Below are 27,663 nucleotides of genomic sequence, written 5' to 3' on the forward strand. Positions count from 1 at the left end.
TTTTTGATAAATCCATTTCAGATTTCTCGAATTTGGACTGAATGTAGGATATGCCAAATAAGATGTCTTTTTCAATTTGACAGAAAGAGACGAGGAACAGGACGTCAGGTTTATTTTGGTATTTACGTACCTTTATATCCATCTTTTGGAAAGATATAAAATAGCATAATTTCCTTTCCTTTCTGAAACTATAGTGCTCCAAGAAAGTATCCTTACACTTGGAAAAATAATCACAATATCAAAACTGAACCATATTGGAATAAATTTGTTCCAATACGGTTCAGTTTTGATATTGTGATTATTTTTCCAATTGTGTAAGGATACTTTCTTGGAGCAGTATAGTTTCAGAAAGGGAAGGGAATTATGCTCTTTTTTCATCTGAAGGCAATGTATCATATAACCCGTCGTAATCTAAATAATAATATTTACTTTCTTCTGTCGAAAGCTGCCGATATAGACGGAGCACAGGTACGTGTTGGATCATGTCCATCGGACAACATAGCAAGTAATAACTTATGTTATACTGCTGGTACTGGAGGTAATCCAATTGAGGGTGATTGTCCCGCCTCTACCTATGGACGATACGTGTATATTTATCAGCCGACAACTGATACCACTACGACAAAGTTTGCTCTATGCGAGGTTGAAGTCTATGGAACTGCAGGTAGGATCATCTTTTGAAATTGATCCGGGTTGTGGGCGATTCATGTATGAACAAGAAGCATTTTGTATAAAAAAAACACTATCTCAAAATGGTATTGGTGTCGAAATATTTCTAGATTCGATCCGTGAAAATCTGTGATTAGGGATTTTGTTGCGAAATAATATTTCTCTGGCCTATAATTTAAAGCCGTAATGTGTGATTTGCTCCACAGCGACCCCCTCAATTTTTGTTGAATTTCTACTTTTTGCATGATTGTAATGCCCAATGATTTAATAAAAAAACACCATGTGAAAGACTAAGCCTGAAGTGCTTTAATTACAGTAAAATTTCAGTTTTTGATAAAACCGGAGATCTCCGGTTTTTATTCAGAGTTCGCCGATCGAGTGGTGGCTAAACACGTCGCGTGCGTGTGTATTATTGAATCAGTGACATATAAACTGTGTCCATATCGCTGTTCGTCTTACGTCTTGACGTATAAACTGTGAGCATATCGCTATTCGTAGTATGTCTTGTTTGTTCGTTCTGTGTGACATGATACTAATACGATCGGCGATCTAATACACGCATTTTAGGCGCTGGAATGAAATAGCAATTTTCTTCGTTTTACCTAATTTGTTTGGCTCGAAATTCTTTATGCAAATAAAGATGCAGATAAATTCTTTATGCAAATCACACATTATGGCTTTAAGTTTTGCTGTGACATTGATCATGTTGATGTGTGGAGAATGAATGGAATCATATTAGTCACATTTGGTTCATAACATCCTCATGTATCAATACCCAAATAAAATGATTTCTCATTATTTAATCATTACTGCTTTTATAAATATCCCATCTTAGTGCCAGACGGCAGCGAAACTACAGTTCAGTTTACTGAAGCAGAGTACGTTGTGAATGAAAATGCTGGGACTGTAGAGCTCAGCACTTATCGAACCTTTCCGTCTAACACAGCAACTTGCACATGGGCAGGTAAGGACATTGTTTCTTTTTGGTTCATTGTTTCTAATTTTTTCATCAAATAATATTGTGAATACTGATGAGGTGAAGTCAATCATGTAGAAAATTACAATTTACTTCATCTTTGGTCTTTGCCTGTCTTGCCGTTTTCAAATACCCAAATACATAGTCCCTACTATATTAATAATAAGCTTGTGCCCAAGACAGTCTTCTCTCTGTTCATCACAAATCAGTTAAGTTCAGCCTTTTGATGCTCTCGAGGCATGGTACTCTTAAGGCTATCCTGTTTTTCTCTGGCTGGCATTTATGTACTTGCTACGTCACTTACCATGCTTATGTCTGGGTGCATGTGATATAGTGGCAGAGAGCTGTAGAGCATAGGACTCAAAATCACAAGATCGTTGGTTCAAGCCCTGGCGCAATCGTATGTGTCGTGTCCCTGGGATTGTGTCCTTGGGCAACACACATGATATGGGATGACTTCTCTCCATCCAGGTGTATATGTACCCGCTTATATACTGGGAAAGTTACATAGTCGTTGTGCGACCCACCGATCCACTTGTCGACACACCCACAGTAACTTAAGAAAGTCTTACCAAATATTGCAAGCAGTGTCTTAGTTAAAGATTGAGGTTTACCCGACCGTCCATTTGAATAAAGTTGCCCATCCAAAGTGAACTTTCAAATACCACGTACGTTATTTTGTTTCTTTTTGTACACAGAGTATTACACAGATAACGGTGTTACTCCTTCATCTGCTAACTCTAACGACTTTGTTGTGATTCGCAACACCCCTAATACTGCCACTACGCGTCGAGTTATTTGGGATGAAGGTGATGCGTCTGGAGACGCGGAGACTGTGTTGCAAAAGTTTTCGATCACCATAAACAATGACAACTTGTGCGAGGCGAATGAGACCTTCTTTGTTTACCTTACCAATATAGTTGGTGGAATTGCTGGGGAACAATATAAGGCTGCAGTGAAAATAATCGACGAAGACAGTAAGATTCTTTTCTCAATTTTTCATAATAGTTTGACAAATGAATTAAATCACCTACCTGTATATAATTGCAAGGTACTATGGGTACTCTCGGGCCCAGACTGCATGTGGTTCAATCGTGAACATTAATAGGAACTACAGAAACCGGCTAAAAAGTAGACAATATTTATGTGGGGAGTGTTGAATGGTTCTTACCAATTCAATTACCAATGACTGAACACTGTAGCCCCAAGCTGCAACCACACACTCAAGGCATTGACAACCACTCAGCATTTCACATCTACCATAGCCACTTCTTAAAGCAATATTGTAACATTTGCTGAGGAAGACGCCCTCAATATTTTTCAGAATTCTGATTTTTACACATTTATGAACTAACACACTCTGCAAAAATCAAGGCTAGTGCTGTATTTGTGTCAAAATTTGAGATTTGTAATAAAACGACATGTCCCGTCGTTTTATTCATACAATGGAAATACAGACTTGACATTAAGTTTGGAACACCGTTTTTACGAAGTGCTAAGACTAGTTAAAAGGATCTGGAAAAACCGCACCGGCTATGGTGTCAAATAATTTTTGATATAAAATGTGCTTACAATATGAGTTTATGATGGTGTTCATAATATAGTGAATTTGCCTGGGAATTGACGGATATATGGAGGCTGAATTTGAGATTTTGCGGGTCAAAATTTCGGAATATGCAAAATTGTTCAGTTAATATCAAATTGGGGTTTGAGGTAATATTTCCATCACTTAAACATCAATTGATTATAGGTTAATAACTGCGCATTAGTTATTTGGAGGGCATTGTGAAAAATCTAAACATTTTGCCTTTGGAACCGAGGAATATCCCGAGGGGCGTAGCCCCGAGGATATTCCGAGGTCCAAAGCAAAATGTTTAGATTTTTCACAATGCCCGACATATAACTGATGCAAAGTTATTAACCGAATTCATAACCGTCATATTTAACTCATCACTCAACCAAATCTCACGATTTTATTCTCTGAAATTTGTTGAAATAAACAATTTTTATCAAAACTTATATTTCGCCCTTCAAAAAGTCGAACAGGCTAAAACGGACTTACCAATTACAGCACTGCGCAATCACGCCATGTGCAAATATGGTAGTTGTGTGCGCGTGAAGTGTTCCGGCGCAACAGATGCGCACACGCGGAAGTCATTGTACTGCGTAAGCATACGCGGAGGTCATTGATGGATATTCATAACCTCATTAATAAACGCGATGCGTGCGATCCAATCATATTTTATTATTTGTGAAAACGCGAACGCAAATCGAGGTCATTAATATCTCACAATTGACCGCAAAATGCGTAATTGTTCCAATGTCGCACACAATTGACTTCTGCGTGCACCGTATTCGCGTCCAACGAACTGCGCGAGCGCTGGCTGCCGTATTTGGATTGCGCGCCACCATATTTGCACAGATTCGGATACGCACTTTTGTTATTGGTCGTTTTGTTTTAGCCTGATCGATTTTGGGAAAGGGGAGATGTAAAAATTGTTTATTTTTACAAACTTTTGAGGAACATTTTGTGCTATTTTGTAAAGTTAAAAGATCAAAGTGACGAAAGTTATGAATGAGGTTAATAACTTTGCATCGGTTATATAGTCGGGCATTGTGAAAAATCTAAACATTTTGCTTTGGACCTCGGAATATCCCTCGGGGCTGCGCCCTCGGGATATTCCTCGGTTCCAAAGGCAAAATGTTTAGATTTTTCACAATGCCCTCCAAATAACCGATGCGCAGTTATTAACCTCTAATCAATAACCTCCGCGCCGGTACATCGCAGTGTACGTAAATCGTCTAACGACCAATTTGATTGGGACGCACAAATGGCGTGTTACGCGGAGGTTATGAATATTCGTCAGAACTGAAATATACTGGTAATGTTCCAGTTTGTAAAACGGGAGGAACTTCAAAATATGGCTCTTAAACAGAAAGTTTGAATGCCCCACAGGTCAAATGCTATAATATAACCAATATACGACTACTGTAAGTTTTTAACATTTGCCCCAGACTTTCTAAGTACGTACTACTTTTAAGAGCCATATTTCTATTTCTATTTCCATAACTCCATATTCCGTATTCAAAACAGATATATTGCAAAGGAGCACGGTGGCCGAGCGGAACAAGTTCCGACTCATAATTGGAAGGTTGCCGATACCACCGAAGGTTGCCGGGTTCGAGCCTGGCGACGCCATCGTGTTGTGCCCTTGAGTAAGGTACTTTATCTCGATTAATACTCACCACCCAGGTGTGTAAATGGGGTACCGGCATTCTTAACTTTCTTCAAAGGTAACAAACTCGGTGTGGTGATCCACCGCAGTAACATTTCACGACGGAGTCTGGCCTAATCGCTAACCAAAGAGAGATAACCACTTCGTCCTGTAAAATGCAGGTTCTTACATTTACAAGTTTCTGGTCTGACGGATATTAATTGGTTTTTAAGTGAAGGAAATATCATCTCAAACTCAAACCCAAATAAATTTCATAATGACAGAACGATGTTGCTAAAATTCCAAAACTTTTGGCCCCCGCTCAAATTCAGCCTCTTTAAGCATGTTAAGCAAATTTACATTATGAACACCACGATGTTAACTCAGGGAAAGCACATTTTCTATCAAAAATTATTTGACGCCATTAGCACACCTCAATTAATAATTTAAGACTAGTCTTGGCACTTCGTGAAAATTTATTCCAAACCTTTCGCGTACGCGATGTTAATAACACTAGAGAGATTGCGGAGAGGCGTTCACTGCAAACGCCATACGGGTTACGGATTTCTGCATTTTGCGGTTGAACGTCATAGTCCCGTTCACATCCAAACTAGCCTCCTACACAGCCAGTTTGTGTCGGTCCTTACGCTCGTCGTTCCTAGTATGTTCGTGATAGCCGCATAGAGTCTGAACCAAGACTACGTGTAAACGCAATTGCAATCATGATGGCACTATGCTGAGACAAATAATCTAACTTAGTTATAGGAAGCACCCATTGATTCACCTTGGGTGCATCGAACCAGAGAAGATTATCTTCTTTCATCGAACTACTTTCCTCGGTATTGATATGCAAATACGACTGGCTGTATCTATAATGCTCTAAGCATTCAGTCCAGATTAGCGATATTTGAGTTTTGCGGGCTATTGGAAAATGAGTACCGGGGTATAGGCCTTTGTTCACACGTGTATGCTATTTGTCAAAATAATCTAAACAGAGTTTGGTGTTGGATGCCTAGAAAGTCTTGGTGTATATTATTCGAATAACAAGAAACAAACTCCATTATCATATTAATAATACCATGTTTACTTTCTAAAGCAAAATGAAAATAGATAATCTAATATGCCTAGTAACTACCCAGCAAACACAAATATATTACAGAAAACGTTAAATGTCGGGTTAAAGGTTATGTGAGGGTCAAGGGCATTAAAAGTTTTAATAACATTCAAAAAACCCTTTGTTCTAAACTTGCTGATAAACGTTCTAACACAATAGACACTTAAATATGTTTGCCAAATGATATTTTACTATAGCATTTCGAATTTTGGCTTGAAATGTTGTATTATTTTTTCAGTATGACACGAGTTTTTATTCATGATTTTTTATATAAACATACATCGATATGTTATCAAAACGTTTTAACTAAAACCAAAAACACATGCATTATCATGTTTTAAAAACATTTTGGAGTTTGCTGAATAGTATCCATAAGCAAAACACTTTGACAGCTGTTTAATGCACAACGAAAAAGCAAGGCGAAAAATAGCGTTGCACGAACTTCTGTTCCCCGTCCCAAACAGACAATTATACCGCATTTATGCCGTAACACGACACAATCTTGCCTAAAACGCCTCTTCGCAAGCTGATTTTTGGACGGCATTTTCCACACACAAATGAATAGGCAATCTACCCGTTCGAATTCGCGTCGAAAAAAATCGAAATTTGTTCACTTCTTCTTGTCTATACGAGATCAAAATTTAACCCCCAAAATGGATTTTATTACATGTCGGACTCTACTTGTTCTATTAGGATACTTTGATTCGTTTCATAACATGATAAACATAACATTTTTCTGCATTTTATAATGCGTTCTTTTGTCATTTTGGAACGTCATTTTTTGCTACCAACCGCAACGTTATCGCCTTACGGTAATTCCACGATTGACCAATTCACAATAGATTTCACCCTCTAGAGGGCATAATAACCGATTTTCGACTAATGTAGCTTGCCGTTCGCGTTCCCGTGTCACGTTTCACGTAAATTTCGCAATCTCTCTACTGTACGTACATGGCGTACGGGAAGCGTTATTTCTTTCTGCAACCATAATGGGCCGCAATGCGATAACACATAGTACATACATGTAATTATAGGCCTATGAGGCTAGATATAACACCAGTTTATTACCATTATTATTTCCTCTTACTTAATAAAATAAAAAGCAATCGATAGAATTAAAATTCTACAACGGTTTACCTGGGGGTTCGAACCCACAATCTATGTATCCATAGTCTAATGCCTACACGACTGTGCTATGAATCGTTGTGCCAGAAAGGTGTTTGTTTATGATACTTATTGATTACGGAATAAAGTGCATACACACAATATACTATTACTAGTATATTAGTAGGCCCTACTAATAAATACGTATATAATCCTAACCCTAACCCTAATCCCTAACTCTAACCCTAACCCTTAACCCTAACCCTAACCCTTACCCTAACCCTAACCCTTACCCTAAACCCTAACCCTAACCCTAAACCCTAACCCTAACCCTTACCCTAACCATAAACCATAAACCATAAACCCTAAACCCTAACCCTAAACCCTAACCCCTAACCTAACCCTAACCATAAGGCCCTAACCCTAAGACCCTAACCCTGACAATAATGAACCTTGCCTCGGACTATGCGGTTAGGGATATATTGCGGCCCATTATGGTTGCAGAAAGAAATTAAGCGTACGGGAAGGACATAAAGGCACCGACCTCAGTGACACGCATTGGCGACATACATGCTGAAATTAAATAGTAATTTTCTTTGTTTCGCCTTGTCCGTTCGGGTCAAAATTAAAAGTGGTCATATCTGACAGTGAAATCTATCATTTATTTATAAAAAAAACACCATTTGATTGAAGTATTTCGTATTTAATTGGAGTTTAAAAGTGCACCCATCAATATAGGCCCATTCCATGTCAACTCAGGGATGTGCACCGCAGCACCTCTTCAATTTTTTTCTTTTTCTGTGTGGTGGTAGATATTGATGAGAAAGTAAAATTCCTGAAAATTTGAGCTTCATTCTCCATTTCGTTTTCCCGTGGCATCAATTTGAAATTTAGAGGGGTCAGCGTAAAAAATGTGTCGCAACGCGAAAGACGATGTTTGGAGGTCCATGAATGTATAAAGGGAACCATTTACAACTTTGAAAAGTATGTATCCTGGGGTACTTATTTGTGTAGAATTCAAATCTGGCATCAGAAACCTTGTAACTCCTTTACTTTAAAAGATATAGGGCCCTCAAAATGCAACTTCGTCCATCCGGGACCAACTTTGGGGGGTCAAAACTCCAAAAGTAAAAATAATTTTATTGTCCATTTTTTGCTAGTCAGAGCCCTTTGGTAGGACATTACTCTTAACCAATATTGAGCCTATTAGCATATTTTTAGCTGCGATATTACCCATGCAAAACCCTTATTGTACATTTTTTGTACATTTTGACCCCCCTGTCAGGCATTTTGATCCACCATCAACTTCAGGTATGTTGAAAATATGTCCTTGGACAACATTTCTGAGAGATATTGGCTTTGGGACTCGATGGCTTCAACACATCAGTAAGGTTTGCATTCTCCATAGAGTTGTACATAAGTTATTATACATGCGAAATCAAAATGTGTACAACTCTATGGAGAATGCAAACCTTACTGATGTGTTGAAGCCATCGAGTCCCAAAGCCAATATCTCTCAGAAATGTTGTCCAAGGACATATCTTCAACATACCTGAAGTTGATGGTGGGGCAAAATGTCTGACATTGGTTTTCAGGGGGGTCAAAATGTACAAAAAATGTACGATTGGGGTTTTGCATGGGTAATATCTCAGCTAAAAGTATTCTAATAGGCTCAATATTGCATAAGAGTAATGTCCTACCAAAGGGCTCTGACTGGCAAAAAAATGGACAATAAAATTATTTTTAGTTCTGGAGTTTTGACCCCCCAAAGTTGGTCCTGGATGGACGAAGTTGCATTTTGAGGGCCCTATATCTTTTAAAGTAAAGGAGTTACAAGTTTTCTGATGCCAGATTTGAATTCTACACAAATAAGTACCCCAGAATACATACTTTTCAATGTTGTAAATGGTTCCCTTTATACATTTATGGACCTCCAAACGTTGTCTTTCGCGTTTCGACAAATTTTTTTTTCTTTTTCCCCTAAATTTCAAATTGATGCCACGGGAAAACGAAATGGAGTATGAAGCTCAAATTTTCGGAATTTTACTTTCTCATCAATATCTACTACCACACAGAAAAAGAAAAAAATTGAAGAGGTGCTGCGGTGCACATCCCTGGAGTTGACATGGAATGGGTCTATACCAATTTTGCGAGAAATTTGGACCTATCACCATATACATGAATCACAATTTTAGCCCAAATTTAATACAAATGGCCAATTACAACCTTTCCCAAAATATATCGCAAATTCGAATATTTGGCTAATTGGGCTATTTTTTTTTGGAAAATTGGGAACATTTTGAAAAAATACCAAAATGGCCGAAAATGCAATGCATGTTTGCGGCAAATGTCAATTGTACTGAGTACAGATTACCCCCGTGTGATCTACCTTATGCTAAAAAAACTTATTTGATTGATGACTTCGAATTTTCTTGTTTAGGCGTGGCATTTTCTTTCGCCCAAGACACGTTTACAGTTATTGAAGGAGATGGATCGGTTGATATAAGTGTTCTACGTGCAGGTGTTGGTACCATGCAAACTGGAACTGCAGGTAATTTAAAAGCTTGTAAATAATTGTTATAATGTTTTTGCGTGTTTTGCGAAATTGTGATGATGCGTGCGCATACTGCCAAGCATTGACGTCAGAAGTCAACTCATCTAAATGAAACACTTTTTACAGTATTAAAATGCGTACGCGCATGGAAGATAACGTCTATTTAACTTAAGGGATTACGATAAATCGGATATTGAAAAGTGCTGGAACTTAAATGTAAATTGAATTCAATCTGTTTCATTGGGTTTTGTGAAAATTATGAGCTTTCTTCAGGTGAAAAATCTCCAGTTTGATGGGGGTAAAGTGGGAAACGCAAGACACTGGTCACCGCCCTTAATTGTAATTAATTACAAGTGCCGTCAACTTGACTCTGTTAATTGTCTTTTTCCAGGGCTAACCTTCACGGATAACACAGCTAACTCTGCAGATTATGATAGTTTACCAAAAACCGTCAACTTCGATGTCTCTACCGACGCAGATGCTGAAATAGGCGCCGTGAATATAGTAGATGACGAACGCTATGAGGAAACTGAGTCTTTCACCGTCAATCTTGGTACACTTTCACCAAGTGATGGATGCAGTACATACGGGGAATATTCCTCAGCCACAGTTTTCATTACGGATGATGATTGTAAGTCAATATGATGGGTGTTAATTAATTTGTTTCAGATAATTCATAATTGAAAGGTTGTCAGCCGATGATTCTAACTCTTTGGGACAGCATTATTGACAACAATGGTATTCTTTGTTGAATATCCAGTCCTGTCATGCGACTGTTATTTGACCGAGAATTTACGTCATCTTTCGGATGCGAACATCGTTACTGCGCATTCTCGACTAGTCGGACATGCGTATGTTTGTTTGTTTGTTTAAACGGTCGCTCCGTGTGGATACATGCTTGGGTCCTGATGGGACCAGGCTCAAACAAAATGCTCAAGCCAGGCTAAGAAGCCTAAATAAGCATGCTGGCCTGTATGGAAAGAGAAGTGAGAAACAGATTTGAAGACAAAGAACAAGGAAAAGATGGCCACTCCCAACAATCAAGTTAACAATTTTACTGTCAGCCTTTGAGTCAAGAGAAAGGAAGTTATGTGACGATGTTCTACGTGACGTATTCCCAATGAATTACCCAAAAAGGTAAAGTAAAGAGGCATTCACAAAAAATGCACTGGATTTTGGTCAAAGTACAGTTTTGATCAGGAACACAGTATCTGACCGTATATGACCATGATGATGGACTAATCAGCATTTGACAGCTGAAATATACTTTGTTCAGCTTATAAACACACAATGTCATGAGTCTCGTTTTTCGCCAATTATAAGCCCAACAGAGTATAGTTAAATTCAGCGACGGTCTTTCGTGTAAAAATTCCACAACACAATTCAATAGCAGATAAGCTTAACGTGGCGCTCACCATGTGTCTCTATTTTCAAAATCAATATTACAGAATTTTGTCTCGAAATTGTTCGGTAGGCTTTTTGAGTATTCCATCTATTAAAATAAGCAATGTTTTCTCATTTAATTTTTTTGAGAAATCTCTCAGAGCCATATTGACCTTTTCCCTCTATACCACAATGCACTATTCCAGGGGGGTATGACGTAGTTCATCAACCTCATAGATCGTACCGTGCATCCGATGGTCTTTGCCAGGCCTTTGCAATTATTTTGTCTTATTTTGAACATAACGCTGTACTCCCCCGGGGAGATGATGTATTTTGCGACACTCATACCCGCCTGGAATAGTGCATGAAGGGAAAGAGGGAAAAAGGTCTATAGACGTTTAGTAAAATGGCTACACGTGATACATGCATGCCGTGCATGTCGGTGGCGTAGCCAGCACCGGGGAGGGGGGCACAACTTGTAAATGTACCGACGGAAATATTTTTTGCCGACGGAAGTTGTGATTTGTTGACCCAAAAATTTTTTGCATGGCTTGAAAAAGTGAAGGCCCCCCCACTGGCTACGCCACTGGTGCATATCACGTGTTTTCAAGACACGCGATCGTTGTTCTCACTCGCTCTGTATTGTATGAATCGAACCAGGTCACACCGATGTTACGCGATTTGTTTAACGAATGAGATACCCGGATGAGATTATTACGAGATACTAATCAGGCAGGACCATGACGTTTACATCGCCAAAAAAGTGTGAAGATATTCTGATATGGTGTAGTAATAGGATATCACTTAGGTTATAATGAAGTTTAATTTAATACCGTGTTTAGATTTTCTTCGATGAAGCGAAGAGAAGTTTTTGTCACTAATTTGTGTCAGATAAATTCTTATAGGATTTTTCTTGGCAGTCAAAACTTTAACCATGTAGGCCTATTTATTGTATTCGTTGGTTTTATCATACAGCACGTTTTCGTTTTGAAAATGGCGCCAGTATTATCATACCAGAGGGCGAATCTAGAGACATTCAAATAATTAGAGAAGGAGTTGCTCAAAACAAAGAACTGGGTGAGTGCTTTACAACTATAACTTTCATGTTAAAGCATAGAGTCGAAATAAAATCTATGATTAAAGCCATAATTGTAACATTTGCTGAAGAGGCCGCCCTCAAGGTTTATCAAAATTCTGATTTTTACATGATTGTACTGTATTCCCAACAAATGATGCCTTGTTATTCGGCTCAAAATTAAATGGGGACATATCTGACAGTAAAAACTGAACTGAAAATAAATACAAATCTATTTTTATGGAGATATTACAATATGGCTTTAAATTGGCTACATGGATACAGATTTGTAGGCGACCGAATGCAAGATTTTCATCTATGTCCTTTCCAGATAGGCCCTACAATTAGACTAGTCACGTCAATGTACGTTTGACATCAAAAAAAATGTTGTCAATGTTTTCTGTTGCATTCCTAAAAGACTTCCGCAAAAAACATTTTAAAAAGGAGAAAAAAGGAAGTAGCGAAAAATGCTAATTTACATAAAACAAAAAAGACCCCTTATGCAGGGCTCAAATTCACAGTTGGTTGAATATGGGTCAAAACCATACCAATCATACCAATGTATTCTTCCTATCATAAGGGACCGTTCCAATCATACCAATGTATTCTTCCTATCATAAGGGACCGTTCCAATCATACCAATGTATTCTTCCTATCATAAGGGACCGTTCCAATCATACCAATGTATTCTTCCTATCATAAGGGACCGTTCAAGGAGAGGTTTGTGAGAGAGAATCCGAAACAAATTGAGGGTCTTGAGGGGATAATCTGATTTAAAAAAATTGAATAATGAGCAGGGGATGTTAAGTTTTAAATGGATAAAATTGGGAAATCACGTGGGCAATTACATGGAGGAACGCGTAATTTTTTATTGACATTTATTCAACCCCCATGTATTCAGATCTACATGCTCCAATTCTGATCAACTCCGTGTGGAATAACATTAGAAATAATAAGAATAATTTACCATATCTCATGTTTTGTTCCCTGTCGTCACAAAATTAGGTTTAGGTTTACAGGATGCAATGGCCTTTGACCTCTTTGCCCTGTTACCCAGGAAAAGTAACACATGAGATTAAAATGTTTTTCCAAGATGAACAACGTGAAACCTTTTTTCAAAGGACATATTTTGCCATTTAATTGTTTAAATGTGTATTAATTATACTTACTCTTACTTAATTACTTTAACCACTTAAAGCCGGTTTAACCCACCAGAGTCTGGTCCTTAGTCCAGAGACCTCAGAGAATCAATTGATGCCTACCCAAGACAAGGAGATATGCAGTTCAAGAAATACTTCCCAAGACACCTTCAAAGAGGCATTATAATGGAGTGCTCATCTGTATAAGGGTGAAATAAGGCTCCGAAGGTGACTGCGCTGGTGCTCTACCAATGAATTACTTCTCTTCCCATCCTCAGTGTGTGTGTGGGGGGTGAAGCTTATCATAAACATGTTCAATTTCCCAGGGCAAAGGCGTTGGGCCTACGGGCGTATCAAGTCCTTAACGTGAATAGACTGAAATATTGTTAAATTATATTAAATTTGTTTAATTATGCAGAAATCGTCATCAATGAAGGGACAGCTGATTTGGGAGATGATTTTGACATTTCTCCATCATCGAGTGGAGGTGTTTCATCAGTAACATTTGTTGCAAACGACGAGGATACAACTATTACTATCACCGCGGAGAACGACTCAGAGATAGAAGGCAGCGAGACGTTTACATTGACTCTACGAGATCCTCTTTATCCGGATGGAAATCTTGCTGATCCGTTTTCTTTGACAGTCACTATTACTGACGAGAATGGTAATTGTAGTAGCTTATGTGCTTATAGCGCATTACTTTCAGATTCACAATGACTGGTATTCACAACAACTTTTTGCATCACAAAGAAATTGTTTTTAAGAAGAATTCAAATAATGCACTCCCAGTTCTGTTGTTCTGCGGCACTAGGAATTATTATTGGGAGGGGGAGGGCAAAATGAAATAAGCCTAAATGTATGTAGTTGTTGCCCCAAATAGTTGAATTTTGGTGATTTTTGTTGTTGAGGGAGGGAGAGCAATATCCCATCAACCCCCTGGGTTGAAATAAGTGCAGGAATGAAATTTCTACATATTATAATGAGTGAAAAAAATTAAATTTGTACATATTTTGGCACATAATAAAACATGCACACACTCGTTGAGCCTAAAATACATCATGTATGGTCTTCAGAGCATCTGCAATCAGTGTCAATAATTGACACTAAGTTACAATGATGAAAGAAATACCAAATCCTGACAGACAGTGTTGGAAAATTCGGCTAAATATCTAGAAAACAACAACTAATTGCTTGAATTCCCCTATTGCCAACTCAAAACATTGCTAACTGAAATTTTGTTGACCAGTTCACATAATCTTTATTATAATAACAACATTACCTTAGCAAAGACCAATTTTCTAAAATAACATTGATTTCTCCTTCATATCCGGTATTACGTAATCATAGGCGGCGGAAATGGGGGGACGGGAGACTACAGTTTGGCAGCATGTCCCCCTAAAAATAATAATAGCAGAAAAAATAAGCAATAATTGTCCGTGCATCTTCCTTTTTAGCATAAATAACAAATGTTTTGGGCACAAATAGGGTAAAAAAATGGCAAATTATTGCGAGCTTCACGCGCGCTGGCCCATCTAATAGCAAATGTGTTCATTTGAGGTTAAAATAGTTTGAAATTGAATTTTTGTGCGCTCCGCGCGTGTAATAAAAGGCTTAGTAAAACAGAAACAAAATACGTCGTCCCACGACCTCCCCAAATTTTAATGTTCGTCCTTCTATAATCTGTGCGCCGCCACTGTACGTAATCAATGTCAGCCATGCTTCAAATTATACAAGGCAATGGATAAAGAGCATAGCGCGCAATTTGCTTGTTCAATTGTAGTAATATTTAATCTGATTAATATGGAAACAGAGCCTTGCAACATGACCTATCGACAAAAACAAAGTTTCAGCAGTGCACATGCTAGAAAATGTTTCATACTTATCTTGTAAAAACGTCCTCATGTTTACCGGGCATGTTTACTATGTGCGATAACTATTTATTTTCAGCTGAGTATTTCTGGAAGCAAACCAGCCTCTCTGTGCGAGAAAGCAGTGGTTCTTTGCCTGTATGCTTGATAAGGACTGGAGAAACTGACAAGAAGACAGTTTGTAAGTAATGATATATACCGTAGTTGTTACTTTAGGTATTACCAATGATTTGTTAGACCACAACACCCTAAATTTCACTCAAATGCAGATTGTTTGCATTTTTGGAACAAGTATTGATATGCAATTTAATTAAACAAAAGCCACAAGTAAAAGCAATCTGGTAAAATACAAAATCTAAATGACATTCAAAATGATGAATAGAGAAAAGGCACCGGTATGTAATGTACTGTCATTATTGCATGTGTAAAAGCCAGTGCCACATCACAGAAAATAAAGTTTTCAATACCACCTAATGGATGACTTAAAGGAGAAAAAAAATCAGGAATTTCAAATTGGCCTATTTACCGCTGTTTACGATTGGTGATCGTTTGGCGGAGTAGACAGACAAAAGAGTGTATGTTATTGCTAATTGGACCATATACTTTTTTCCATGTTATAAATGTTCATTTTGCTCTAGATATAACATCTGCTTCAGTTTTTGCAACTATCGACGTCAACTGTTCACTGCTTACTAGAACTGATTTTATTCCAGATCGGAATGAAACTTGTGCCCCAGTCCAGATTATTGCAGACACACTACATACTTGCATTATCCCCAGTGTATTATGTGTATGCTATTGATATTTGGATTAGCAGCATTTATTATGTTATTGCTAATTGGACCACTTACTTATTTTCATGTTATATTGTTTTTGTTCTAGATATAACATCAGCTTCAGTCACTGCAACTCCTGGCGTCGACTTCTCACCGCTGACTAGAATTGAATTCCTTGAAGGTCAGGCAGAGGCATGTGGCACAGTCCAGATTCTTGCAGACACTGCATTGGAGAGCAACGAGGTATTTACCCTGACTATTAACAGCGGACAGGGTATCGTAGTTACCCCTCAGAACATCGCTACAGTGACTATCCTTGACGATGATAGTAAGTGCATGGTGATACATTCCTGCCTTCTAATTCCAAACATCTGTCTATCCCACACTGTTAATTATCGTGAATTAGCATTTGGACAATAATATCACGTGTCTTGCGTAAAAAACCGAACACACACACAAACCCTCCATCCCCCCCAAAAAAACCACACAAAACAACAACAACAACAAACAAACAAACACTAAACCAATCAGAGACACGTCATATGAACCTCGTTTGTAAGCCCACTTGCGAGACGCTTACCCCAGTCACAGTAAGACTATTCAATATAAGCCGGTTTTGAGACATGTCTTGATCTTCTGGTATAGATACGGCTTGTTGATAATTACGCATATAATATGCATTATTCTTAAACACTTGAGAACGTTCCTGCAATCTTATTGGTTCTTACCTAGCTTTACCCGTGTGATTTGACACGATATGACACGATATGACACGGGTCAGCGCGTGTGCGTCAACGCGATACGCGTACTCGCTATTTGGACCAATCGGAGGCGCACAACAACAACGAGACTGATCGATTTTAAGCCCTAGGTAATTCCTTGCAAAATGTAAATTTAATTTGATTAAAATTTGCATGATATTCTTATTTGAATTGAAGTGTTTAAGAATGAGAATAAAGGTATTGTTTTTAGCCGCTGTCGTGCATCTATCGTCTCATATAACACGGGCGACATCACTATTTTTGGCGTAAAAAAACTCGGCTTCGCCTCGTTGTTTTACTTAAAATAATGATGTCGCCCGTGTTATATGAGACTATAGATGCACTCCAGGGGCTAAAGCAATACCTTTATTCTCTAAGTATTAGTCTAGAAATGTACGGTATTTGAATTGTGAAGTTTTATATTGTTGAAGACTCCCACTACTTCTTAATTCATTGAGAAAAGGCTTGATCACAAGAAGTGATCTGCTTCACTGCTATTGCCGCGGCACTTATATTACTGGTGGTAGTCTCTTTCGAGTAATTTTTCTTACAGTAGTGGGTTATAGACTCGATCTAGGGAGATACAGCCTACATCTTGGTTGATAATATTACTTCTCTTATTTTACGGGTGCTTTCATTTTTGAGTTCTTGTCCAGACTTTTGGCTTCGTTTTATTTTATGACGTAGTTTTTCCTGCAACATGGTCAGTGATGGCTGGTTTGTTGCACTCTGATATGGATTCTTTTCTGTTGGCCCTATTATCATGATTATCTTTTGCAAATTCCTTCGCAGTTTTTATTTTGGCGCAGTTTATGGCGTAAACATGAAGTCGGGTTCTGATTGGCTAGTTGAAACACGTCATCATCACATCAGCACCTCATTCGGCGATCAATCTGCGTAGCATCGCGTGACGCAGTCGTGATTTTACGCGATCGGACGGCCAGTACGATAGATCTTTGCAAAATACTGTAGTGAACTTTTTATTGGCATTTTATCAACGTCTTCCTGATGTTCTTTCATACGAATTCATACCTACAATGACTTACCACTACTTTTACACATTATTTCAATCTATCCATCTTTGTCCTCCTCGTAATTGACTAAAATGTTGTCATTGGGGACAACTTTGTTGAGGTATTGTGTTGACTCGTTGGTAGTGCCACTGACTCTGGATCATCAACGTAGGCACTGCCAGAGTCTTAGTTGGAATTTCATCAGCGATGTTGCTATGGCATCCCTTTCTAACAATTCCATGAAAAGGTAGGATATGATCGCACTAACCAGACTTGTAACGAGTCATGACTCGAGACTCGACTTTTCAAAAATGAAATGACTCGACTCGGATTTTCAAATTTTCCCCATAGAGATTGTACAGTGACTCGAGTCATTTGACTCGACTCGACTCGAGTTATTGCAAGAAATGACTCGACTCGACCATGAAATGATGTGACTCGTTACAACTCTGGCACTAACTGGACTCAACATCCCTGTTCAACAAATCAGCCATAATACTGACCGCACAGAAAAACCACGTCGTAATCTTCTCATAATTATTATTATTATTATTATTATTATTATTATGTTTACGTTTAACAGATTTTGTAGGATGGACTCAGGCTGCATACACTTTAGCAGAGGATGGCACTGGCAACGTACCGGTAGTTATTTCCAAGTCAGGACCAGGATCAGTTTCTGTCAGTAAGTCTGCTGTTTCGTAATATACAAATATACACTTTATCATTTCTTATTCTTGGCAGTCTTTCATCTCCTTTACCTGTTTTTCAACACTGCTTGTTTAAATCACAACGTGTGACATATTGGTGACATTCTTTTTGCCAACGTTAGTGTGTCTAAAATGGTTTTTATTACGGTGATTGATTTTGAATACGGAAAAATTCCCATCTTTTATTTTATTTTTTATCTCTTATGTTTTTCAAATCTTTCCACGGTTTTAAGATATATATTTTGTCAAAAATTAATGTTAAACTTAAAAATTGTACTAAACAATTGTTATGCCCAAAATGGAGGAAAAGCTTTGAAAAAGAGTAGATTTCACCACTTTGACCAAAAATGACACATGAAATAATATTGGATTTATTTGTTCTATCACAGCCATCACCATTTCATCTGGTACTGCTACACAGGGTATCGACTATAACTTAAATATCGGCTCATCTTCGACTATCAGCATCCTAACCGGAGCACAGAGTTACACCCTTCCCTTGACAATCTTTAACGATAAGACGGTTGAAGGTGATGAAGTATTCACTCTGACGTTGAGCAGTGCAAGCGCAGGAATTATTACGCAAGCAGTAACTACTATCACTATTACCGACGATGACACGGCAACACAGGCACCCCCAGACACGGGTAAGTTGCAGATTGTCATTCACTATAAACGCTTTTGATTCTTCTGTCAGCCACCAGCTAATTCAACAGATTATCTCTAAATAATGATGTATTTACATTTATTTTAATTGTAGTCAAGTGACGCAGGACGACGTGAGATGATGATCACTGAACCTATATGTTCGAAGTGATTCCTCGTACCATACTGCAGTTACTGTCCGTTTTCCTATACACAATACACAGTGCTCTCACCATTGACGCGTGACCCCTACAAATGATGTACGTTGCAAGAATGGGCACTTGCCTAGTTAACATCACTGTGTGAAAAATAACCAGCCAATATGTTAGCTATTCTCCAAACTTCTAGCAAATATGTTTCTCTAACATGACCTAAAATTACAGCTAGGTTAGATGTTCAGAAATAGTCGCACTTTTGTAAAATATGAGTGAGGGCAAGGCATAGCTAGCCAACTCCCCGTGTTAATTGAATGGAGATTTGACCGAAAATATTGGTATCGGACCACTCACTTCTGAAGGATGCCACAAAAAAACGGTACAAGCTACATCTTAACTATTCTCTGGCAATCATCAAGATGAGTTTCTTATATAGTATGCCGAAATTGGGTACTGTAGGTGATTGACAAAGGGTCGCACTTTTCTGATAAATAAGTGACAGTGAACATGAAATATCAGCGCCCATAAACCCAAGTTAGTAGCTAGTTAGTGGAGGCCGTCACGGACTGATTATTGATTATTGAAGTGCCTTATTAATAGATACGCACGATTTAGGGCAAGAAAAACAAACCGGTATACTTTTGGAGACATCATCATCATCATCATCATCATCATCATCATCATCATCATCATCATCATCATCATCATCATCGACATCATCATCATCATCACTTTCTACATTTTTTCTAAACAACATAGGGCCTACCGTTTTAATAAGTTTTTTTCTTGAAATGCATGTAACTATAATTATTGTTTAGAGCGTGATGAAATAAAACATCACGATTTTCATCACAAAACAAATATAATGCATAAGAAATCGTTTGTTTTAGAGCGTGATGATGAAATAAAACATCACGATTTTCATCCCGAAACAAAGTAATACATAAGAAATCAATTTTTCGTGAGTGATGAAATAAAACATCAAAATTGTCATCACGAAACAAAGTAATACATGAGAAATCGTTTGTTTTAAAGCGTGATGAAATAAAACATCACGATTTTCATCACAAAACAAAGTAATAGGCCTACAAAAGAAATACATTTTTCGAGAGTGATTAAATAAAACATCACGATTTTCATCACGGAACAAAGTAATACATAAGACATCGTTTGTTTGATTGCAATCAACCGCGACAGTTCGTCTCACACACATAACAATGCACTGCGATCAAATAGGTTGATGACAACATTTGATTGAATGGACTGCACTGCGCCATGATTACGTGCACCGGTTCAAATCCTTTGTTTGGAGCCAATCAATAATTTCACGTACAGCCTCTATGCAAATTAGAGTTTACACACGCTGCAGCTGGGGTAATCGACCGAAGCTGGTTGCCGTTAGTGATCGAATGCATGAGCTTATTTGCTTTACTGAATCGATTTACTGGATTAATTTCCTGTTAACTGGGTTTAATGCCACAAAGGTCGAATCGCCTTTGCCATGGACCATGACTGCATCATGCCCTCTTTCCTAGATATTTTGCCAACGGTGTAAATCAAGTTTGAACATTTTAATATACAAATTTGGTATATATGTCTATTTGGGGTCAGTTTTTTTTAAATCCCAGTCACACACGCACCATCATGTCACCCAATCCCAAATCAAGAACTCTCTGGGCACCCTCAATACTTGGCACTTTAGGTTAAGTCTTCATGCAGAGGTCCTAACCAAGTATGTTAATGAGGTTATCTTAGATATAACGCTCTTTCTGATTGGCTATGAGATGTGACACGTGCAAGATGCAACCAGAAACTTTGGAGTTTGATACTGAAAAATAGCATGATATACATGTAGCTCTATGGTATAAACTGATGGTCACGACTATTAGCGTACTGAAAGCTTGGTTTCAAATCGTTCTTGGTGACTTCGTGGGAAAGATTTCAGCCAATCAAAAAGGGAATCGTGGTGTTATCAGGGGTGTGCAATAATTACGAGCCCTGGGGAGGGTAAAATGGGGGGGGGGCAAGAAATATTTGGCGAGCCGAAAGGGGGGAGCAATTTTGGCAAGCCGAGAGGGGGGTGCAAGCGATTTTTGGCACACATTCTTGGGGCGTCTTTTAAATAAAAAGGAAACCGTACGGAACTTCGCTTAAATATGCAAATTTTCCTGCTCGCTGCGCTAGCAACATATATATAGACCATTTAAGGGCTGGGGTATGAACGTTTGGGCAGTATTTATTGTGGGACATTAGAGCACATCAGACATATCGAATTGCATCCTGAATACGAAGAATGTCCTTCTGATATCAAATAATTTAGATTTTTTTAAATTCGCAATGTAATACACATTTTATGGCAAATGATTAAAAATTGATATTTTTGATATTTAATAGTACTCGAAGTAAACTTTATAAATCTGATGATTTATACTTAAAGTGTATGAAAAGCCGATGATCAATTGAACATTTTGACCTTTCGTATTGAAGATATGAATTTTTTCCCAAAACACCAAAATAAATTAGGTCTTTTGGGGAAAAATTTCATATCTTCAATATGAAAGGTCAAAATTTTCAATTGATCGTCGGCTTTTCCTCCCAGCTACATACACTTTAAGAATATATCATTAGATTTCACTTTTTAATTTGGACAATGATCAATAATATCCCGTGTCTTCCCTATAAAACCCAACACACACACAACCCCCCCACCAAAAACAAAACAAAAAACACAAAAAAAAACAAACAAAAAAAAACAAACACACACACACACACACACAAAGAACAAACAAACAAACAAACACAAAACCAAAATAAAATTTACTTCGAGGACTGTTATATTATCAAAAATGTGAAAAATATCAAACTTTAATAATTGGTCTTTTGTAGTATATCGTGAATTTCAAAAAATGAAAAATATTTGATATCAGAAAGACATTCTTCGTATTCAGAATGCAATTCGATATCTCTGATGTGCTCCCATGTCCCACAAAAATACGGTCGAAACGCTCAAAACGCTCATTCCAGATCCCTTAATGTTTGCAAATTGGATCCCAAAATTTGGCATGTGCAAGGGGGAGATCCCACGGAAAACTTATTGTTCTGTTATCTTGTGTACAGGTCTTGGGGGAGGAGTTATAGCTGGAATCATTGTGGCTGCGGTTGTTGGGTTGATCCTTATCATCATCTTAGTAGTTGGGTTCTGTTGCATGACCGGAGGATTTACAAGAGCAAGACCTGTCGCTGTCGCTGGTCTGCCACTTGCCAACTATCAACCGGGATATGCTATCAATAATGGCATAGGATACAATGGCCCTAATGTCTATGGCCTCAATGGATTGCCGAATGCAGGATATATCGGAAACAACGTAAGTTATTTGTGTATGGTGGTCTTACCTTGACTACTATCACTATGATTTATGCTTCTCCTTTCTTTTCCCACGACTTTGGCTTGACCCGTATTGTTGTTTGTTGTAAGGGTCTTTGGGTAACAGATCAAATGGAAAAATAGGGGGTCTTTGGGTGACAGAGCATGTGTTCGTAAAAAATAGGGGGTCTTTGGGTGGCAGCGTGCTGAAAAAGGGGGTCTTAACAGCCCTACATACGCGTCACCTCCAAAGTTGGAGTGCCCCTGGGCTTTCTTGTCACTACATCTAGTCCTGGTTCACCCGGACATTCTCTTAAAGCCATAAATTCAGAATCGTTGTTTCCCAGGGAAATGGACAGAGAGTCCCACGAGTAGGTGTTAATTTCACCTTGAGCACAGGATAGCCTTACAATTTATAGGGTCTGATATTCTCCCAGGCCACCCAATAGGCCTACGCCACACATACAGGGTGTCCCAGAATGATTTGTACCGTGTTTGCAAAAATAACTAAAAATAGAAGACGGGCAGTTTATCTATTTTTGATACCAGCATTATATTGTTGGATATGTCTCCTACTTATTCTGTTAATTTCAGCACACTATCTTTATTTGTTTTGGCGTGGTATGCACTAATGTAAAATCGATGAAAAACGACTCGCATACCTTTGAAAAATAATTTACACTTTTTAATATTATTTGATTGTGTAAGCTTCAATTGCAATATCTTATCAAAAAGAAAGTGGGATGTTTGGCACAGTATTTCGACGACAACTACTGTTGGGGTTGTGCTTTAAAGCTTGCCGGACAGCTGCAATGTTCGCTCTAGTTCTTACAGTCTTACTGTAAGAACTAGAAGCTTCACTCTGCCGATTCCCGACAGTTCCGTGCTCGTCGAACTTCTTTACGTTATACACTATCGTCTAATGAATCTTCTTTGCGTCTCAACATAGCTGCCGGTTTGCCAGTAAGTTTTTGAAAGAAATCCACGCTGCTGTACAGTATTAATAAAATTGAGGAGCCGTCTTTTCTGTACCACAACCAGTTCGATCTCTGCAAGCATTTCAATATGATATGGACCTCACACCACAATAACTATATTTAAAACTACCGCCAAAGAGAGAGTGGGATTAGGCCACAAACCTTAATTCCATATAATGATTGCTTCGTAACTTTATAAATAATGGATAGATATCGACTACTTAGAGGAAATATGAACAGGGCACAACTAAAATACTTGCATAACTTTTTCCAAATAACTTTGTGCTGAACGGTTAGTAATGTTACAGATTTTCAAAATAGGTTGCGTTGTCAAAACTTAGAATTCACCATTTTAACGCAATCTTCTATAACTTCTACTAGAAACGTCAAAATTTTAAAATGTAAAAAATCTGAGAAAGCTAAATATATGTAGAACTTAAAATGCAAAACAATATGACCATTTAACATGCCCTTCATACCTAAAAAATTCCATCTTTCCCGGTATAGATCATTCTGGGACACCCTGTAGTAGAACTATATAGGTCCAACAGTTAGTCCATGGTTAGATTCTCACTCCCGGGCTCTCACTTCCACCTCTATGGTTTTTTTCCAACATGTCCAAGTGATGGCTTAAAGCGCTCTGATCAACAGATAGTATTTTTTTTATGACAAGGCAGCTAGGCATATCTATGCATTAAAATGAAACTATCATCTTACTAAGACTTTAAAGTAAAAGTTTATTCACCACGTTTTAGCTGTCACTCACATGATTCAGACTTTAATAATAATAATATATGTTTTATATTTGCCATTATTTTCAGCCATATCTGTACGGCCGTGGATCCTACCGTTAGTGCAGGTGATGTGTAGTCTGAGTTGATCATATGAACAGGAAAACTAGCTACACATGATATGTATAGATGACAAAAGGATGTATACGGGATTTTATTTGATACTACCGTATCCACACTATCATAGCAAACGCAAGTACGTTTTGGAAACGTTTCTGAAAATTTTCAAAACGTTTTAATAAGAGCTAAATGTTTGACTATAAATAATCATAAAAATGTTTGAAAACTTACCAAAATGTTTGTATAATGTTGAAAAAAAGTTACTGTAAAATATTTTTAAAAACAATTTCAAAGAAAATATTTTGTCAACATTACATACCAATAGTTGCATATGGCAACATTTAAAAGTGTTTTAAACTTTTCAACGTTTTGTAAATGTAACGAAAACGTTTTGTGTTTGCTAGGATATTTAAAGTAATTTTTGACCCGAACATGTTCTTGGTGATTCGGTGCAATTGTTTGGTAAGATATTAAAACAAAGTGGATTGGAAAAGTATAATCTTCTTGCTGTGGTAGTTAATCATGACCAAGCAGCTTATTAATTCACATTGGTACAGAGAAAGAAGCTGTTCATATGGCTTTAGTAGCTTTTGGTTTCGGTTTCAACATTTTCAAGGGCAGTTTTTATAATACTTATAGGGGTCTAATAGTTTTCGTTATTTTCTTCAGTACTGTGAAATTGAAATAGAATGATATTACCCTTTTTTATTCTTGCAAGTTTAAAAAATGTATACTTAAGGAAGAATGACATAATAAAAAGAGTCAATTTATTTTGCCATGTTTCCTTGGTGGAATCACAAAGGGTCTCTGGGACATGCACGCCAGGCCAATAGATTTACAGTGAGTCAGCACAATAAATGAGATAGCAGTTCATGAATCATGACCTTACAGCTCAAGTGAGGGTTGATTTCAAAATTCAAGGTGACCATAATGACCACAAGCATGCTTTCTTTAATGTGAGATATCAGTGACGGGAAATAATGCGGAAGGTTCTGATTCAAACGTCGCACCTCTGTTGGTTTGTGCACAAAACCCCGGCACAAAACACTAACCTTATTTAACATATTCAATAATGGTGAGTGAATTTGTACCTTTTAATTCTATCAGTTTTAGTTTCATAACTTGGTTATTTCTACATCATTTGCCGTTTATATTACTCATATCTCAAAAATATCCTTGAGGTCATTATGGCCATCTTGATTTTCGAAATCTACCCTCACTTTAGCTATAAGGTCATGTTTCATGAACTGCTACCCCGGGCTGCTACCTTTAATATTGTACTGACTGTTAGTGTTGCCACTGTGGAAACTAATTGTGTTTTAAGCTTGTGTGCAAAAATATGCATAAAGCCAAAAAGATATGACACTTTTGGTAATATTTTGCCTTTTTTCATGTTTTACAATATCGAAATGCATTAATGCAGTATCGTAAAATTAAAATATGTGTTACTTTAATATTCTTTCATTAAAACAAAAATTAAAATATATACATATATGTAAAATGAGGATATAGAAAGGATCAGTTTAAATCTTATATATACTCCAAATGCCGTGTTTATCAATCAAAGCCATATTATAAGATTTCCATACAAAATGGATTAGTATTTCTTTGCCATAAAATGTTAGCTTTTATTATCAGATAGGTTGAACAACTGAGGTAAAGCAAAGAAAATTGGAATTTACTACCAGCGCCGATGTCGCCAATGTGTATCACTCCGTCGGTTGTGTTACGGTAGGCTGGAGTGTATTGTGGATTATACTATTCACCAATAACATCAGAGCATTCATAGGGCATACAATTTGTATATATTATAGAATGCACAGAAGAAGATCCAAATACCGCGCCAAATTGCCTACTATCCTTTGATGTGTATATCCGTCCCGCACGCCGTTCACGTACTGTGTTGTGACACCGTGTGTGCGTTCGACTAATATTTCCATTGTAATAATAAAACGACGGTTCCGGCGTTTTATTCAAAATCTCGGATTTTGACAAAACTACAGCACCTATAGTCTTGATTTCTGCAGGCTATGTTAGTTTAATAAAGTACAATATAATCATGTAAAAAACAGAATTTTGAAAAATATTGAGGGCGTTGTTCTCAGCAAAATGTTATAATATGGCTTTAAACGCCTTCTTGCTATCACTTTGTAAACATTTTCAGAAGCTAAACATTACGTGTCAAATTCCTAATCATTACTGCCGATGAGAGACTATTCAATGGTTAAACAATCTCCATCTATACATGTTTAGTATTTACACAAAATGATGGTAAGAATACCTTTAGGAAAGTGTTTAACTGCTATTACCATATCTTTTGCAGTGTATATATTATATACGTCTCCTATGTATAGTGATTTAATATAGACTATATATAATAGATGTTTACACCCAGCAAACACAAAACGATTTAAATAAAACGCTTTAGAACCTTTAGAAAACATTTTCGAAAATATGATGCAAAACATCTAACATAATCTTATTTTAGTATTGTCAAAATATTTTAAAACATGTTTGCCAAAAATATTGGCCAATACCATTTTTAAAACATCATTAAATGCTGATATAGTGTTTTTTTCGTAATTATAAAACGTGTTAAAAATGTTTTCATTACCTTTATTATAATCCGACATTTTTATGGTATATTAAATCCAAAGTGCGTTTATAACGTTTTTTAAAACGTTTTTTTTTATAACGTTGTTTAAAAACACATTTTTGTGTTTGCTGTGGGTGGTGTGGGTGTGTGGGGTGGGGTGGGGTGGGGTTGGTGTGGGGGTGTGTGGCGGTGGGGGTGTGTTGGGGTGTGTGTGAGGGGGGGGGGTGTAAATAGATATGTTTGGTGTGGGGTGAGTCTATATAATACTCAAATTGAATGTACAGTATGAATTAAAAACCAATGTTGATATGTTGTGTCGACCTCTGCAAACTGCCTTAAGTCAGCAACGCATCAATTTGTTTATTGAGCTATTTCAGTTGAAATCTATACACCATGTACACCCCTTATGGAAGACATGGCCTTAATCATATGGGTGTAGATTTCAAATGGAGGGACCTCCCCCATATGGAAGATTAAGGCCATGTCTTCCATAGGGGCGTTGGGGTTTCAACTGGAATAGCCAACAACTGAGAAGAATACAAGAAAGGGTAACAAAAGATAACAAAATGAAAATAATGAAACTTGGAAGTTACAAATTGATGATGTTAATAATAATATATAGTAATGTCAAATTTAATAAGCTAATTGCAATGTACTCATGTTTTCTTGGTGATTCGGTGTAAATGCTTGGTAAAAATTAAAAGTGGTATAGGAA

General features: G+C 37.5%; 1 protein-coding gene across 1 annotated transcript in view; it reads left to right on the top strand.

Annotated features, from left to right (window-relative positions):
* LOC140154873 (uncharacterized) overlaps positions 1 to 25,122 on the top strand; it is a 63,749-nt gene extending 38,627 nt beyond the window's left edge. The window contains exons 8-20 of the mRNA XM_072177524.1: positions 446 to 664; positions 1,505 to 1,633; positions 2,344 to 2,622; positions 9,519 to 9,629; positions 10,024 to 10,263; positions 11,991 to 12,092; positions 13,648 to 13,896; positions 15,180 to 15,281; positions 15,983 to 16,204; positions 18,234 to 18,335; positions 18,750 to 19,007; positions 22,278 to 22,525; positions 24,323 to 25,122. Coding sequence (XP_072033625.1) covers positions 446 to 664; positions 1,505 to 1,633; positions 2,344 to 2,622; positions 9,519 to 9,629; positions 10,024 to 10,263; positions 11,991 to 12,092; positions 13,648 to 13,896; positions 15,180 to 15,281; positions 15,983 to 16,204; positions 18,234 to 18,335; positions 18,750 to 19,007; positions 22,278 to 22,525; positions 24,323 to 24,355 — 2,294 coding nt within the window. The 3' untranslated portion in view covers positions 24,356 to 25,122. The remainder of the gene's footprint in view (positions 1 to 445; positions 665 to 1,504; positions 1,634 to 2,343; positions 2,623 to 9,518; positions 9,630 to 10,023; positions 10,264 to 11,990; positions 12,093 to 13,647; positions 13,897 to 15,179; positions 15,282 to 15,982; positions 16,205 to 18,233; positions 18,336 to 18,749; positions 19,008 to 22,277; positions 22,526 to 24,322) is intronic.
* Positions 25,123 to 27,663: the final 2,541 nt, after the last annotated feature.

Source organism: Amphiura filiformis, chromosome 6, assembly GCF_039555335.1.
Source record: "Amphiura filiformis chromosome 6, Afil_fr2py, whole genome shotgun sequence".
NCBI lineage: Eukaryota > Metazoa > Echinodermata > Ophiuroidea > Amphilepidida > Amphiuridae > Amphiura > Amphiura filiformis.